This window comes from Coffea eugenioides, chromosome 11 (genome assembly GCF_003713205.1).
Source record: "Coffea eugenioides isolate CCC68of chromosome 11, Ceug_1.0, whole genome shotgun sequence".
Taxonomy (NCBI): domain Eukaryota; kingdom Viridiplantae; phylum Streptophyta; class Magnoliopsida; order Gentianales; family Rubiaceae; genus Coffea; species Coffea eugenioides.
The window spans coordinates 49,056,166-49,072,820 of NC_040045.1; the positions used below are offsets into that span (position 1 = coordinate 49,056,166).

A 16,655-nucleotide genomic window follows, 5' to 3' on the forward strand; every position below is an offset into this window, starting at 1 on the left:
GAAAATGTATTTATGATACAAGTGAAATATTATTTATAATAATTTACTATCCAAACACAAGTAATGCAAATAAACTTTTTCAAATTAGTTGGATGAATTAGGTAAATGAAGTTTCAAAAGTAAAATTCATGTAATTCCATGACGTCCTTTATAAACAATAATAATGTGAGCCGATGCATGCCCCGTGTAACAACTTTTTAGATCAAATAGTGTATTTCTACGCATCAGTTTAATCACTGGATTTAAACTGAGTTTATATAGGAGTTTTCCTTATACTAGTATATATTTAATTCAGAGAATTGATTTATACTATGAGGTGAAAAAATTCATGAGACTGTGATTTGCGATGTGATGTATGTGAGATAAAAAGTAGTTAGAGATATAAAAAGATGAATCGAGAAATTATCAAACGAACCAACGGCAAACATTTGCGGGTGTAAATTTCCTCGATTTATTTACTTGGGCGCAATTCGTATATGAAGGCGAAAAGAACAGTTATCAAAATGTGCACTCATTGAGTTAAAACTTTTTCACTTAAAAGTGCCCATATTTGTCAACTCCAATTGCTGCTGTTCGATATGACTCGCCATTCTTGAAAACTCTTCTCCTGCAAAAGACATGGTGTCTTCTTTAACCAAACGTCTCTGCTTTATCCTCAAAATTGCCTGTGAAACCTCTCCAATTGAGGGGCGTTTTCTGGGTGACTTGCGCAGGCACTTATGAGCGATACTAGCTAAACTCCTTGCATCGTCGGGGTTACACGTTCCGATGATTTTCTTGTCAAGTATTTCATCCACTCCATCAGGACTCATGGCAGCCTTCACAGCAAAATTGCGACTAAGACAATATTTAAGTGGAGAACTCAAAAGTGAAGAGGAAAGAATAAAAAAAAATACAGAAAGATAACCAGACAGATAAAAAAGCAGAGGCAGAGCAGAAATAGGATATTCATAGAACTTATTACACTTACTAGATTCACGTATTCCATTAGATTCTGGTGCGGGTGAATAGCTGTGATTAGTTCAAAAAGGATAACTCCAAAACTGTAGATGTCACTCTTCATTGTGAACTTGTTTGTGGCTATGTACACGGGATCTATGTACCCATATGTACCTTTAAGGCCTGAATTACGACCATCAAAAACCTCTTCCTTCGATAACCCAAAATCAGCAACCTAGTCATGGGGGAAATTAGGAAAAAATCCCTCCAAACATAACTAAGACAAAGGGATGGCAAAAAGTAGACAACAATCCTCACTGTAATATGCTGATCAAGTATCATGCACTAAGACCAGCTTCAAAGCATACAAGGCACTACTGACTTACCTTAGCTCTCATTGAATGATCCAACAATATATTAGCAGATTTTAGGTCTCGATGTATCACGGGTGGAACCGCCTGTTGCAAGAAATAACACGAGATTCGAGAATAAAATCATCTAACCAGGAAAAACAATTATTTCTTATCATATTCCACAGCCTACCCCATCATGAAGATATTCAATCCCATGTGATATGTCAAGTGCAATTTGCAGCCTTTCTTCCCAACTCAAAGCTTGTCCACCTTCATCTGCATAGCGAACATACATGGAAGATTCAGCATCCAATGAACAGGAAATGTACGCAAAAAACTCATGATATGGGTCTTGATGCAAATTTTTACACACATACTAAGTTGCTTGTTGTCATAAAGTAGTTTCTCTCTAACCATGTCAGCACGCATACGAGTCCTAATGGAACTGAAAAGCACTGGTGCACAAGTACGAATATCGACAAGACAACATTGAGAACCTAGTAAATCATGTTCCAGGTAGTTTAGCTATTTTTCAGAGGCTGTAGATAGGCTAGTAATATTTCTAGAGCACTCGTCAACAGGCAAGTAAAATAGTAACCAACCTGAGCCAGGAAAATGCCAATTTATTCTAAACCATTCTGATATTGGACTTTTCTGCGGCACAGGGTTTTAATATTTACAGAAACCACCAAAGCAATAAAATAAAAAGAAGGAAAAAAAGAACAGAACTTCTAATCTGGTTTATCCTTTCTGCCCACTCATGACAAACCCACAGAAGCTTCCAGGTTTTGGGTAAGTCAGAAGCCAAAGCCTCTCATTTTAAAGGTTTATCTGTCATGCCCATTCGTAACCTGCACCATGTCACAGCTACACAAATGTAAAGATACACACAATTTCATAGTGTCATCTTCATTTTTCACCATAAAAGCTTCCTCTGCCATAGATCCCATTCATGTTTATTTTTCTATAGAGAAGTTCATATCATGTTGAACCACTAACCACAATGATAAGAGCATGAAAATCAACACCAAAACTCCATCCTGAACAAGACATTATCAGATTGCAGTCAAAATACTGCATAATCAAATGTAGTTTCCAAGACAGGCGCGTATCAATACACAAAGCTACATGCTAAACTTACTGTATAGAAGGTTGGCCAAGCTTCCATTACTCATGAATTCGTAAACTAGAATGCGTTGTCCTTTATCCACACAATATCCGACCAAATTAACCAAATTTCGGTGGTGCAGCCTAGCCAGAACAGAAACCTGCAAGTGAATCAGGCCAATGTGAGTGCAGTCCAATTTCACTGGATTCAGGATCATAATAGATGTGATAAAGCAAGAATTGCATTGAATTGAATAGTCCACGTTCTCAGGTCATTTATCTCAAACTTCCTTTCTTTTCCTTGTAAAATGAAATGCTGTTCTTCATTTTGGGTAACAAGCTAAACTATCGTGTATTAGATATGTAGTAGTTACCTCTGTATGGAACTCCTTTTCCCCTTGTTTGGAATTGGAAGCAAGAACCTTCACAGCAACCACTTCACCTGCAGGCATTACAGCTTTATAGACTGGACCAAATGATCCTTGGCCCAGGATAGTAGTGAAGTTCTGTGTTGCTCTTTGGATGTCCCTAAAAGTGCACATAAAATATCTCAAACTATAAAGCAAATATCTAGTCTGATGCAAGAAATTTTATGCAACTGTTAATGTCAGCACCTGGTTTGTTATACATTACAGCCATCTTATACCCCCATGACAGATGAGGTTAATATTAATTATGGTATTAGACTACTCATTAGACCTCAAAATTTCTTAAGCAAGTAAATCATCAGTTATAAAGTGCTCCCAGAAAACTAACACTAGGTAATTGGAAGACACGTTAGACAGTGTTTTGATTTTCCATAGATTCCAAGGAGGTAGCCTGGAAATTTCACAAAATCATACACTGGCATAGGAGATAATGAAGAATTTGCAACTTCCACAATAACAATTCTTAATAGAACAGGACGCATGAAACTCTTACGCTAAGTCATGTAAAAAAAAAAAAAAAAACCAAAGAGATAGGATCCATTAAGCAATGATAATTTTTCATGTTTAGAGCATTACAGCCAGAAATTCCAACTTTGAGTTTCTATACTTTGATAAATCACGAAAGGATAGAAAGATTCATCACATCACTTTGAACATAAATGTATCACTCTAAGAAGAGCAGAAATTTTTTGAAGTTAAGAGTTTTAACATACTTGTAAGAGTATGTTGGTATGCCAGATGGAGAAGCAAATCTATCTTTACTGTGGTGATTCCACCAAGAATGCTGCAAATTTTTTGAATTATGCTCCGATTCCTTAACGACTACAGAAGTTGAGAGAGATGCACTATTGTCAATGCTTGTCCCAACTCCATTTGTACGGATAGGAAGAGTAGCTACAGAGCGCTCATTTGCACAACGCCGAAAATTAGCACGTCTTTTGTACCAGCAAACACCAAAAAACACCAGAGATGCAATAAGAACACCAAAAGCAAGACCAACTGATATTCCAATGATAACTAAATCAGCTTTGTGAACCATTCTTTGGTCCGTTTCCAGTGTCAAACAAAGACAGCATCTTGGAGAGTACCGTGCAATGGATCACTGTCAGGAAAGAAGTAAATTATCAAATGAAGTGAATGGAACAGGCTCTTTCCTATATAATCAAGGACATAACAAGTCATCTAACTTTAGTCCTACAGAAGAGATTCTATGCCAATTGCTGCAGTTTAAAAAAAAACCTCTAGCAATGCTTAAGCCTTTTCAATATGGCAGTGTTCTTAGGGAGGGAGCATTCTTGGTATAATTGGCATCTTTTTAATTTTATTCTTTCCGCACACGCAACAGAGGATGACATTACTGGACAAGGGAGAAGCATATTTTTCACTAATTGGCACCGCAAAGATTAGTCCGCACTAAGTTTATTTCGCTCAAATAGATATTTTGACACAACTTCCAAACAATGATCATGGCAACATAAAAATTCTTGCATCTCAATGCAGCCAAAAAAATAAAGAATCTCAATTACGCACACTACTAGAACATAAAAAGTTCTTGCAAAAGCACATTTAGAAATTGTAATTTACTGACTGCAATTGGAGTAAGTAAATCAATAGGGGTATCCATTTAGTAGCATAAAGGCACAATCTCATACTAGAATATAAAACTATTAGCATACGCTTGAATCAATCATGAGTTCTCAATACAGAAGTGAGAAGTGCTTCCATAGGCTAATTTTCAACAATGCCCAATGCAGCAAGTCATCATACTTTCTTTCAAACAAAGCTCTTCTTCCCAGTACCCCACCTTGGTTGCCCAATGAACTGAAAACCTAACTAAACAAACCACAAGGATCAATCTAAACGGATGTAAAGCTTAATCTGCAAACAATAATGGTCTACCATGTCCATGCTCAAGTTCCCACTTTCAACCGATACTAAAAGTAACGCACAATCAGCTTTTGTTATTTCTGATTAAAATTGATGTAATATTGCAGTGTCAAAGGACCAAGTCCTGAAGTAAACTTGCTTCAACAATTTCAGGCGGGAATTCGTGCAATTCAATCAATGAAAAATTGAGTTAAACAATAAAATAATTCCGAGGCACAAACTATTTCGAAAAATTCTACAAAAGAGGTACTACTACAAGGGCCTTGTAAGGTTTTAAAACAACGAAACCCCCTTTTTGAAACAGTCTAAACAACAAAATTTTACCTGGGCGGTAAGGAAAGAAAGTTGTTAACATGCCAATGGATTAGAAACCCAAAAGGAAAAATAAATTCCCAAGACATCAAACTTAGCTATGAAAGCAAAGACTGCAGACATTAATTTTTGAAAGAAATCCAACAAGGCACACTTCCAATCTCACCCAAAACCCACGACAAAATATAAATATTAAAATAAAGAAAAACAAAAAAAAAAAAGCCCATGAAACTTGAACAACAGGGGAAACTAACCTGATCAGCTGACATGCCACTGTGTCAGCAGCTTGATGTGCAACCTGAATTTCTTTTCAAAGCAGAACTGAAGTCTTGGTTCATGAGCACGGGAGATAAGAGTAAAGTGCAAGAGAAGGATTTAACAAGAAATCGGAAAAACTTTGGGAACAGTTGATCCGAGAAAAGTAAATGGAATGCTAGTGCTAATGCTATGACCGAATTTGAGATGTTGGTAAAAAACTGTAAAGGACCACATAACACCCCCACCTCTCCCCCCAGCCCCCACCAAAAAAAAAAAAAACACATTATTTGGTACCAGAGGAAACTAAGAAATTATTGAATTGGGTTTGGTGGGACTCGGTCCTCGGTCTCCTCCGCTTCTCGTCCAAATGCCGATTTTGGGTCATGGACATGTCCGCCACTGGTCCTCTTACCTAATTGTTCTTTGTTTGAGTAATTTGGATTTTTCACTTTTAATCTGTCCTATCTGTTGTCTCGATCTCAATCATTACCCAACAACCATTGATACTACTACTAAAATCAATATTCTATTTCATATATTACTTAAACCAATATGTCCGAATAACTTAGTTTTAATAACAACGGTAATAAATTTAGATCGTAGAAACATAGTGGTTAATCAAACTATAAATAAACAAAGTAAATAAAAGTACTGGTTACTTTATTTCTTGGGATATACTTTTAAATATTAAATAATTCAAAGTTCTCGCTTGCTAATATCTATTTAATTTGTCAAATTGATAGCAATATACACTTTTGATTATGGTAGACATATACCAGTTTTTTACACTATACAAATTTTTTTTTTGAATTTTCTAATAGTGTAAATAAATAAAAATTAATGAAACTATAAGTAAAAGATAATTATAATATTATAATAAGTATAGAAATTAGTAATACTAATAGGAAAGTAAAACGAAACAGTAACATGAGAGAAGTAAAAAGTAAATAAATAGTACAAGAAAGCAGTTGAAAAAAATAAAGGGCGTGAATAAGTAAAAAAGAAAAAAAAATAAAATAACAAAGGTACTTTGGTTTTAAAATATCAGTTAAAGGGCAAAGTGCTTATTTAATGAATTCGAGGGAGTAAAACATAACAAAAGTAAAGTTCAAGGGAATTTTCTGCATTTAATCCCTTTAAAATTAATATACATGTCTACCCTGATATGTAATAACTTAATGTAAAAAAAAAAATTATACATTTTTTTGAAATAAGCACACACTTAGAGCGTGTCAAAAATACTGGTCGGTAATTATTTAAGTGGAGTATCGGTAGGAAATAGAAAATGCGTAACACCAACATTTCCTGATGCTCGATAAAGATCACGTAAGAAGTGCTTAATATATCCCGAATTTTTGTTTGACTTGCGTGTATAATAATTTCTCGTGTCAAGTTATGAAAAGAAATTTCTCGCAACAGTGCTCGAGAGTAAAGTTAGTTAACAATATGTCCGGAGTGACGGATACCTAGCGATAATAAAAAATAAAAAAAAAATGTCTGGTCTGGGAATTAATGAAAAGCAAAAAGGTTTTTTACAACACAAATGTAACTTTCTTGCACGTTCAACCCAAGCTTTGCATTTCCCACATTTCGGATTACTGTCTTGAAGACATCGCTAACCACTACTGGCTTTTTGTCTCACGTGTGCGCCAGCATCAACTTATTTCGAAGGAGGCAAAAAAAAAAAAGAAAAAGAAACACACACACGCACACGCGCGCACACCCACACACACATATATATAATATATATATATATATGTATACTATTGGATTGACCCAGTAACAAGAGGAAGAGTCTTCCTCACCGTCACTTGAAAATAAGGAGTGTCCGGAGAAGAATGAAAGGGTTAAAAAAAAAGGAAAAAATTTTTATTGAACATTATAGTTTGGTAAAAACAAGAAGATAATCAAAGGAAAAAAGTTAATTACTGCTATGAGTTACATTGAAAAAAAAAAGGTCATACTCAAAACTTCTATGATTTAAAAATTAATTACTACTTACAAATTTTCATTGTTAGTTTCATACTAAAAACATCATAATGACTTTAATTCTTACCTTTTATCTATACATTTTTTTTGTCAAACACCTTTAACCGATACATTTAGCGATTTAATATTTGTCCATACTTGTTATTATTATGTGCTTGTTGGTAACAACCAGATGCACCAAATCTTAGAAAAAGATATTGTGCCCCAAAAAAGAAACATAACGTAAACTATGAGGTTGGGGAGACGGATCGGATAGGTGGTACGGAAAGAAGAAATGTGGGTGAGAAATCTCGAATTCAAAATATTTCACTGATAGTAAAAAAAAGGCAATAAATAAATATGAGGATCTAATATATTATTTGGTATAGCATGAGGATATCTCCTATTTTAATTTCTTTTTAGAAATTCCAAATTTAAGGTTTTAGCCACCCAAGGTGATTGGAAGGAGCATGACTACCATTTTAAAAAAATAAAAAAGGGGACACACGGCATATCATATTTTTTTCATTTAGAATGAAAAATTCGTAAATTTTCACAAGTGAATAAAGTATTAGTAAAACACCTAAAAATAACACTTAGTGAATTTGTTTGGATAGGAGTTTATTTTGATAATTTATTTGAGATAATTACTGTAGCACTTTTTGTGATGTGATGTATATGAGATAAAAAAATGATTGAAATTTGTGAAGTAAATTATTTAATCTAAAATCAAGGCAATCCTAACAAACTTACTACTATTACTGGATTACACAGACGAGGTAGGCTAATTAACAAAAACGCCTCCGTCTAAACAATGGGGGAGTGGCACCATCAAGAAAGAGGCGGCGCCTCCGGGAAGCACCAGATTCCAACCTGCTTAAATATCACGTGAGAAACAGTTCAAGTCACGTGACTGATAACCTTAATTATACCTAACAAAGACGAATCCTCACGTGCCTCTATCCGCAAGTACAACTCACGGAACGGGCTACAGCCTACAGCCAAATCAACTCTTGTTTCTCCTTTTCTCCGACATTGCCATGAAACTCACGCGTCCTTAACTAGACTAGGTTTCTATTTTCACCACTAAACGCTAAATGCCCAAAAACTTTCCATGGCTGTCTGAACCTTGCGCTCTTCCCTTGTTCTTCCAATGTCCCAACTCTAGCCCAACTTTAATTTAACAGCAACTACAACCTTAAAACTATCCGAGGAAGTTTCTCACATGTGTCACTGTCCCTTTTGACTTGTCTTTGTTCGTTACTCTCATGTAAGGTTTGCTGTATCTGCTTATGGTGTGATAAGAGATGAAGTGGGTGGCACTGAAAGGGGATGGCAAGATTGCGTTCAAGATTAAGTCAAGACTGAAGTGGGTTGGTTTGGTTGGGCTGGTTTTATCTACTTTCTCTATCCTTACACACTTTTTACTCGCTAGATATACAGATGGGGGCGTTTCGGACTACCAGTCTTCTATCACAATCTTTTCTTGGAGACCCATTTTTGAGAATGTAGATATTTCTAATAATGTACTGTGCTTAGACCCTTTCAAAGATCTGAACTTTATTCTGTATTTTGCTGTTTGATTAGCTGTGTTATGTTTTTATTTTTCTTCTTTTTTTGGATTTTTTTTTTTTGCTGCTTGGATTTGTTTGTCTGGAGCAGCAGCTGCTTGATTGATGATTATTGTTTTTCAGTTTCGGAACTGATATTTTAGCTAACTATGAGAATCTTATGACCAATTCTAGACTAGTCGAGTTGTTTTACGAGTTAATCTTTTATGATGCATTCTGTTTTAGCGTGGATTTAGTGGGGTCTCCTCAAAGGTTATTCTTTATTTTTTCTTTTCGACGTTAATGTTCTTCTTTATTCCAGTTGTCTACTTATACTCTTTTTTCCTAGGATTCTGTTCTTCTTTTTGACAAAGATTTTCATCTTATATTTGGTTCGTATGTGATCAATTTATTTATGAATGTTCTACTTTGCCTTGTACTTAAGCTGGTTAGTATGCTCCTATTGGGGGGGGGGGGGGTGGGGTAGTTTGCCATAATGTTGTGGTTTTAAGTTGAAATTAAATATAACTCCGGAAGGGATTCTGAAAAATGACTTTAAAGTCTGTCTCTTGAGAAATCTGCCTCGCTGGACAACAGAGAATTCGATTTTTTTTTTTTTGTATCCCCAGCTTCACGAATTCGACTTCAAAGTTTTATGTGAAAACAAGATAAAGTTTCTGGCTGCAATATCTATTGGGAGGAGCAGTGAGAGGCCAGCTTGTTTTGTGCATCCCCAGTTGTAATGCTTAGCTTGTAGGCTTGTTCCACCCTTTCTAAAACAATACGTAAATTAAACTTGACCATCATTGTTTACAGCATATGCCAAAATGCTGTCATGCTTGGTAAAAACTGCAACTATTGATGCAAACAAACACTGTAGTTCAATCTTTATTAATCTATCTGTCTCTCTTAAATGAATATGCTGCATTGATGAGTATTATAAGTGACAATGAGGATTGAGAAAAAGCCATAGGCCAACTATGGAGGAGATGGAGAGAATTTGGAAGCAAAGAATCATAGGCCAACTATGGAGGAGAAGGAGAGAATTTGGAAGCAAAGAATAAGTAAAGCGATAGGCCAACTATGGTGGAGAAGGGAGAGAATTTGGAGACATCTAGTCTAAAAGAATAAGTAAGCTGACGTCAATTTCTTTAAAATCTACTCAAAAGAGTCAATTTGATAGGAGTCAATTCCATACTTATGATGGAAAACCAGTAAAGAGGACAAATTTCTTTTTCTTTTTCTAATTTTAACTTAAAAACACAACATTTTGGTAAACAACCTTGGGGAGAGTCTCCTTTTTGTGAATTGTGAATACCCATTCTTTAAATTCTACATCTGTTGCATGAACTAATTTTGCTATAGCATTCCTTGCTTCTGCAGAATCCTTTATACCAGAGACTTTGGGGACCAGTTAGGCTTCTTGAATCCTTACATCCCTATGCAAACCCCAGAGAAAATTATGCAGGTAAACCATCACCATCTTTACAACAATCTGGCCCGCCATAAGGGCCTCAAACTGGTCAAGAGAATTTAGACAAGCATCTCTTCAGTCTGCAATTCACACACAAGCTGTTGAAATCTAAAGTAAAATTTCAAAATACTGGAATCATTGTTGCGTTTTATGCATAAAGCTGTTGGTTATTCTTTTTAACTCACAAAATGATCAGATACACTTGCAGCATGATTGTCGATTCAAGCTTCAGCAACAAAGGGTTTTCCTTTTTTCTTTTTGGAAAATTTCTTCCACATAATTGGCGACGTGTACATTTCCTTTTCAAGTCAGAAATTGCCTCTACTATGGCCTATGTCGTAATGGGGTTTTGAAAACCTTTTAGTTGGTAATTGTAGTAACATAGTGATTCTGCTGTATAAAGGGTTTTGGCCTCCCAAATACAAAATAGTCCCTCATACTGTTTGTATTTGTGGATTTTGAAAGGTTGGTGCTCCCATCAAATCAACTGGCACCATTCAATCTAGATAAGTGCCTCCAATGTTGCTTGACCATAGGTGTCAGAAGGTTGGAAGTGTGTAATCTTGCCTAAGTTACATCACGACTACCCAATGAGTCACTGTTAGTGTCTCTAGCTAGGGAGTGCTTTCTCTGTTCATCATTTGCAGTTTCCTTAGACGGTTTGACGTGTGAAATGAAATGGATGGTAATCCTTTTGTGAAATAGTTTAAGATTCACTATAACATACTTGATATGTAACTTGAACTTTGTTTGACCCAGAAAAGTATCAAAGATAAGCTAAATATTGGTTTTTACAGGCTAGCAAAAACTGAATCCACATGAAATTCTCATTCTTATCTTGTGTCGTTATTGTGACAGCTCCTATTCATAAAACAAGTGGATTCATTTTTGTACGGATACGAGGCGGTTTTCATGAGATCAGGAACTCGGTAAGGATGCTGCATGCAAACAGAAATGTTGCCTTGGAATTGTGCTTATTTTATTAACTCAAATTTTCAAAAGAAAGGCATGCTGTTCAAAGGTCTTTATTTCTGGCAGATATGTGATGCTGTTGTAGTTTCCCGTCTCCTCAATGCAACATTAGTTATTCCTGAACTTCAGTCCACTACAAGCAGCAAAGGAATCAGGTTCACTTAATGCGTATTGTAAAGGAGCTAAATTATAGGATGGTTATTTGTGTGTCATGCATGAGTTACCATGATCAAAGCTGAATCAGAGTGTTCTTTGTATGGTCCATGCAGCACTCAGTTCAAGAGTTTTGCTTACCTCTATAATGAGGATCAGTTCATAGCTGCTCTAGCAAAGGATGTCAAAATTGTCAAAACCCTACCCAAGCATCTAAAAGGAGCAAGGAGGAAAAAAGAAATTCCTTCTTTTAAGGTTTCAAATTCTGCATCGCCACATTTCTATCAACATCACGTTCTTCCAGTCTTGAGTAGGCACTCAGTTGTTGAACTTGTTATATCTGAAGGCGGAGGCTTGCAGGCATGTGCAAATACATTTCATTTTCTAAGATTTGAGTAACAACTTTTGTAGCTTGTACCATGAACATGACTATGAAGTATGATATTTATGTCATATGTTTTCTTGGTAAATGATACATCCGAGCACCCTTATTTTTTTTTCTTTTTCTGCCTTTTAAGGACATAAAAGTTGTTCTAATGTTCGCAGAAATTTGGCTCATATTCTATCTGAATTTCTCTGTGAACCTGGATTTCTGCTATTTTAGTTGGTTGACCTGGTTTATTACTTCAATTCTATCTTTGACATTGAATGACTTTAGAGAATAAAATGTTGGGGATCATGTGCCAAAAGACTAGTACAGGAATGAAGTTAACACATTAACTTGAATGATAAATTTCTAGCCCTAAAAACCATTGTAGCTCTACATAAGACAAAGCAACAGAACCATTTGAGAAATAGTGTTGAGTGTTGACCTTTTTTTTATATATGATTTTATCCAGGCAATACTTCCTCCTCATCTTGAAGAGTATCAGAGGCTGAGATGCAGGGTGGCTTATCATGCTTTGAGTTTCAGAGAGGAGGTTGAGGAACTTGCTACAAAAGTTCTGGATAGGTGTGCTACTTCACACTTTTCTTGGTGTCAGAAACACATGATACTTTCTGCTTATTTTTGGTATTCCTGCAGATTAAGAGCTTCTGGACGGCCATTTATTGCCTATGAACCAGGGATGACAAGAGAGGCTCTGGCATATTATGGCTGTGCTGAACTCTTTCAGGTATCAAGTATAAATTCCTGTAACATCATAAGCATATGAAAGACCTTAAGAGTCCCAAAGCTTTAAGAGCATCCCATTTTTATGTGTGGATATTTGTTGTTCCTAGGATGTGCACACTGAACTCATTCAGCATAAACGGTCATGGATGATCAAGCGTGGGATCATCAAGGGAAATCTCTCTGTAGATTCAGCAAAGCAGCGGCTCAATGGTTTGTGTCCTCTTATGCCAGAGGAGGTATTTCTCCATCCTCACCATCAATATGAAGTCTTCAAGTGTTTCTAAATATGCTTTATGTACTTGTCCCATGAACATGGAACTCTAATTCCCCCCTCCTTCCTTGGAGCATTAACTTTTCTCTGTAGCCTGTTTAACATAAAATTTCTTCGGAAAGATTTCTTGCTTTCTTGGAATTGGGGAGTAATGTTGTTGGCACAGGTAGTGAATTTTCAAGATCAAATTTTACCTGCCTGCAACCTCATTGTCTTTTCCTCAGGATAAGGGTTTGTCTGATAGTTTTATATCCAAGAAAGACTATTCAACTTGCATTATGAACGCTTTCTTGTTTCTGGGAACTTGGGAGAGGACTAAGTGGCCGCAAGACTCAAAATGAGAATTGCTACTTTTTTCCTGCTTTAGGAAAGCAATACTTCATTAGTTCGATTAAATGAGGCGAAAGTCACCTGATCTTGTGTAGCTGCATTTAGCACATGTTAGAATTGGATAGAGTAGGCTCACACAAGACTAATTTAGCAATTGATCTGATATGATTTTAGAACAAAATCATGATGCGACACCTATTGCTCTGCAGGTTGGCATTCTTCTTCGAGCATATGGTTACTCGTGGGACACAATAATTTATGTTTCTGGTGGCGAGGTCTTTGGTGGGCAGAAGAAGCTGATTCCACTCCATGCCATGTTTGAAAATGTCGTTGACAGAACCTCCTTAAGCACATCATGGGAGTTGAATAAAGTATATGGTCGTGAGGCTAATCTTGATGACAAAATTTCTAGGGCTCCACCAGTTAAGGAAGAAATAAAATTTGAAGCATGGAAAACTTCAGGTCCACGACCTCGGCCGCTACCGCCACCACCTTTACGGCCGAAATATTACAACATTGAGGGTTGGTGGGGTTGGGTGGCCGAGAGCGATAGAGAACCAGAAAGTACAGTTATGGAATTGAGAACTAACGCACACAAGTTACTCTGGGAGGCTGTAGACTATAGAGTCTGTGTTGAAGCAGATGTTTTTATCCCTGGATTTGATCGGGATGGTAAAGGAAAACCAAATTTTGCTAGTTTAGTGATGGGTCACAGGTTTTACCAGTTTGCTGCATCTAAGACATTCAGGTTGGACAGGTAATTTGGTTCCTAGATAACTTTCTGCTACTTGTTCAGTTTGCGTGCTTCCCCTGATAACTAGTGCATTGCTGCTGTGTGATGCGAGTACCGAGCTGTCGCTTGATTTGGGATTTCACAGTGTAAAACTCTGAAGTCCCTCAAATTTTTCGGGTTGTTTTTGTTGTTTCAAAATTTTTGGTCAATTCCTTTTTTTTTTTTTTAAATAAGAAAGAATGTAGCATTTGAAAGGCCAGCCTTGATATCAACTGTTTTCTGTTGCTCATCTCCATCCAGGAAGGTAGTGGCCAAGCTGTTGGGTGAGATTCGTGAGCACTTGTATCGAGCCAACCATGCTTGGATAAAATCAGTGCGCAGGCATCTTAAGCGGAACTTGATTGATGGATTGGCAAAGGAATTCATTGGATCAAAAGAACTATCTTTTCTCTCTTTTCCAATCCCTGAATGTTCTTGCACAAGGCAAATTTCACCTGAAAAGATATCTAATGTTTCAAGTCCTTCATCATCTTCAAAACTTCCAGCTTTTGTTGGAGATACTCATAGTTGCCCATCTTGGATGAATGGTTATACGCTTGCTCAGTCAAAGGACAAGGAATCTGAAGAGCAGCTTGAGGAAGATGATTCCACATCTGCTGGTTTGTTTTTTCGACAGAGTAATAATACTAATCAAGAGGCTGGGGATGGTGAAACAGTCAACAAAGAAGACACCCAGATGGAGGATAATGAAGAACTTGAAGGTGGAGATAGATGACCAAGTGGCAGAATTTAGTCTTGCCTTCCCTGTAGATGTGTATATATGTCTGACTGAAGTTGCTGCTTGTTAATTTAGTTATAGATGAGTCTTTATTGTCAGTTTCAGTTTTGACAGAGTTTGGTGTTCAACCGCTAAGGATGGCTGCAAATTTTCGGTCCAATAATTATTATTTCAAGGATAGTGTAGTGTCAGGATTTCTAGATATGATTGCTTTCCTTTAGGTTGAGACTTGCCGTACACAGGCTGATTCTTATAAAGCATCTGTGAGCGGAATTTATTTTGACCTGACCTTTCCAGCCTTCCAATCGTAAGAGCACTTGAGAGCAAAAAAGCAACCCTCGGTACAAGAAACTCTTAAGCTCTTCCTCGAGGGAAAGTAAATTTTCCTTTTTTCTTTTTATGCATTTCAATCTTCTTATGCAGAGATATGGTAAAGATTATGCCTAAGGTTTTTTTTTTTTTTGGGGTAAATTGGAGGTCTGCTTTACAATTTCTTCCACTGTATCACTCAATCTAACCCTCTCTCCGTGCTAAAGCTCAATTAACTCTTAAGATGCATATGTATGCATCTGATCCTCAGCTCCCTTAAGGGGTGCATCCGATCCTCGGCTCCCTTAAGAGCCCCTTATCAGGTCTCACCCTAAAAATTTGACATCTGTAACAACTCACGTGATTTCATTAATTCAATTCTACCCCGAAATCTATTTGGCTATTCCCTCCTCTTGAACATTACGAAATTCAGTCAGTGCATTAATCATCCAATCAATAAGAAATCAAATCAAACAAAAATCTATAAACCCTAAATCCATAATCAGAATTATTCTCAACCCTCTCAGCTTCCGATGTTTTCCATCACTCTTTACACTCTTTTTTTTTTAATTTGAATATTTGTAATTGACTTGGAATTTCAAAAAATCACTCTCAAATAACAGTGATTTACTTGATTTGGAATTCTAAAAAATCACTACTCCTATTATGAAAAAGAAAAATTTGTTTTCAGATATTAAATTTCTAAAATGAGGCCCAGTAAGGAGACTCCTTAAAGGGCCGAGGATCAATGCGGCATATACTTACTTTGAACTAGTCGGAGTAGGAATATTTGTTTTCCTAAAGAAGAAAGACAAAAGCACCGCACACACTGAGTGTGTTTGGATTACTAAATTATTCCAAATAATATTTCGCTTGTATTATAAACACATTTTTTAATTTATTTTTTTAGTTTCTCAACTATTTTTTATCTCACATACATCACATCACAAAAAGTGTTATCATAATTATTTCAAATAATACTCTATCAATCTATCCAAACACACTCACTTTTTTTTTTTTTTTGGCCCCGCATCTAAGTGAGGGAGAGACAAGCTATCAAGCGTGGGAACAAAAGCACGATTCAACGTGAGAAGCGCTCAACGTTTTTCCTCTTTCTTCCGCATGTTCTTGTTCAATGTTTGATCATTCTCTAGTTCGAATCCATTGAGTCGACCAAATCATTGACAGGAAACAAAAATACCAGTTACATTACATCTAGCAAACAAGTTACTCAAAAACCCTATAATCTAACAAATGCATTGAATTTTCAGGTATTGAACTGGCTATGGCAAAATTAAGGAGAACCATAAATAGACCGTATTATAAAATTGTAAATACGTTGTATGTTAAGTGACAAATACAGTATGAAAAAGAAAATTTCCCAGGATTTTAGCTTTATCAAGAACGTTTATGGTTTAATCATTAAAGTCTTGTCCATGATATTTGAATGCTTCAAAAGCTGTCTTTAAAAAGCCACCAGATAATTAGATGACATGAGGGAATGAAGCTGTCCCAAAACTGGAAACGACTGAGGACTGTTAAAATTAGTAGCATCCGAGATTGAGAACCATTGAACACGCAAAAGTGAATCTTGCTGTATTAATCCCCTCCAGGCGTGCATGCACGATGAATATTGTTGTATCATCACAGCTAAGATCCAAAGTTTCAGGCATTTTTGGTCAAAAATTAATACAGACTAGAATTGAATTGAAAGAAAAA

At 36.3% G+C, this 16,655-nt stretch overlaps 2 protein-coding genes across 4 annotated transcripts; one reads left to right on the forward strand and one right to left on the reverse strand.

Moving 5' to 3' along the window:
- Nucleotides 1-427: 427 nt before the first annotated feature.
- LOC113754442 (calcium/calmodulin-regulated receptor-like kinase 2) lies at nucleotides 428-5,501 on the reverse strand. Its single transcript, XM_027298852.1, has 8 exons — nucleotides 5,281-5,501; nucleotides 3,541-3,929; nucleotides 2,774-2,927; nucleotides 2,434-2,560; nucleotides 1,483-1,568; nucleotides 1,326-1,397; nucleotides 971-1,174; nucleotides 428-818 (listed from the first exon to the last, which is right to left on the reverse strand). Exons 2-8 carry the CDS (start codon nucleotides 3,864-3,866, stop codon nucleotides 531-533), a joined length of 1,257 nt encoding a protein of 418 aa, XP_027154653.1. The 5' UTR covers nucleotides 3,867-3,929; nucleotides 5,281-5,501; the 3' UTR covers nucleotides 428-530.
- Nucleotides 5,502-8,340: 2,839 nt separating this feature from the next.
- On the forward strand, nucleotides 8,341-14,910 carry LOC113752896 (O-fucosyltransferase 27). 3 transcript variants are annotated; one of them, XM_027296939.1, is made up of 10 exons: nucleotides 8,341-8,778; nucleotides 10,168-10,270; nucleotides 11,135-11,205; nucleotides 11,315-11,403; nucleotides 11,518-11,761; nucleotides 12,241-12,353; nucleotides 12,426-12,516; nucleotides 12,623-12,751; nucleotides 13,326-13,873; nucleotides 14,150-14,910. In XM_027296939.1, exons 1-10 carry the CDS (start codon nucleotides 8,560-8,562, stop codon nucleotides 14,622-14,624), a joined length of 2,082 nt encoding a protein of 693 aa, XP_027152740.1. In that variant the 5' UTR covers nucleotides 8,341-8,559; the 3' UTR covers nucleotides 14,625-14,910. The 3 variants fall into 3 exon arrangements, with proteins under 3 accessions (XP_027152740.1, XP_027152742.1, XP_027152741.1); XM_027296941.1 differs by having other exon boundaries at nucleotides 8,341-8,760; XM_027296940.1 differs by having other exon boundaries at nucleotides 8,342-8,778; nucleotides 10,186-10,270.
- The last annotated feature ends 1,745 nt before the right edge of the window (nucleotides 14,911-16,655 follow it).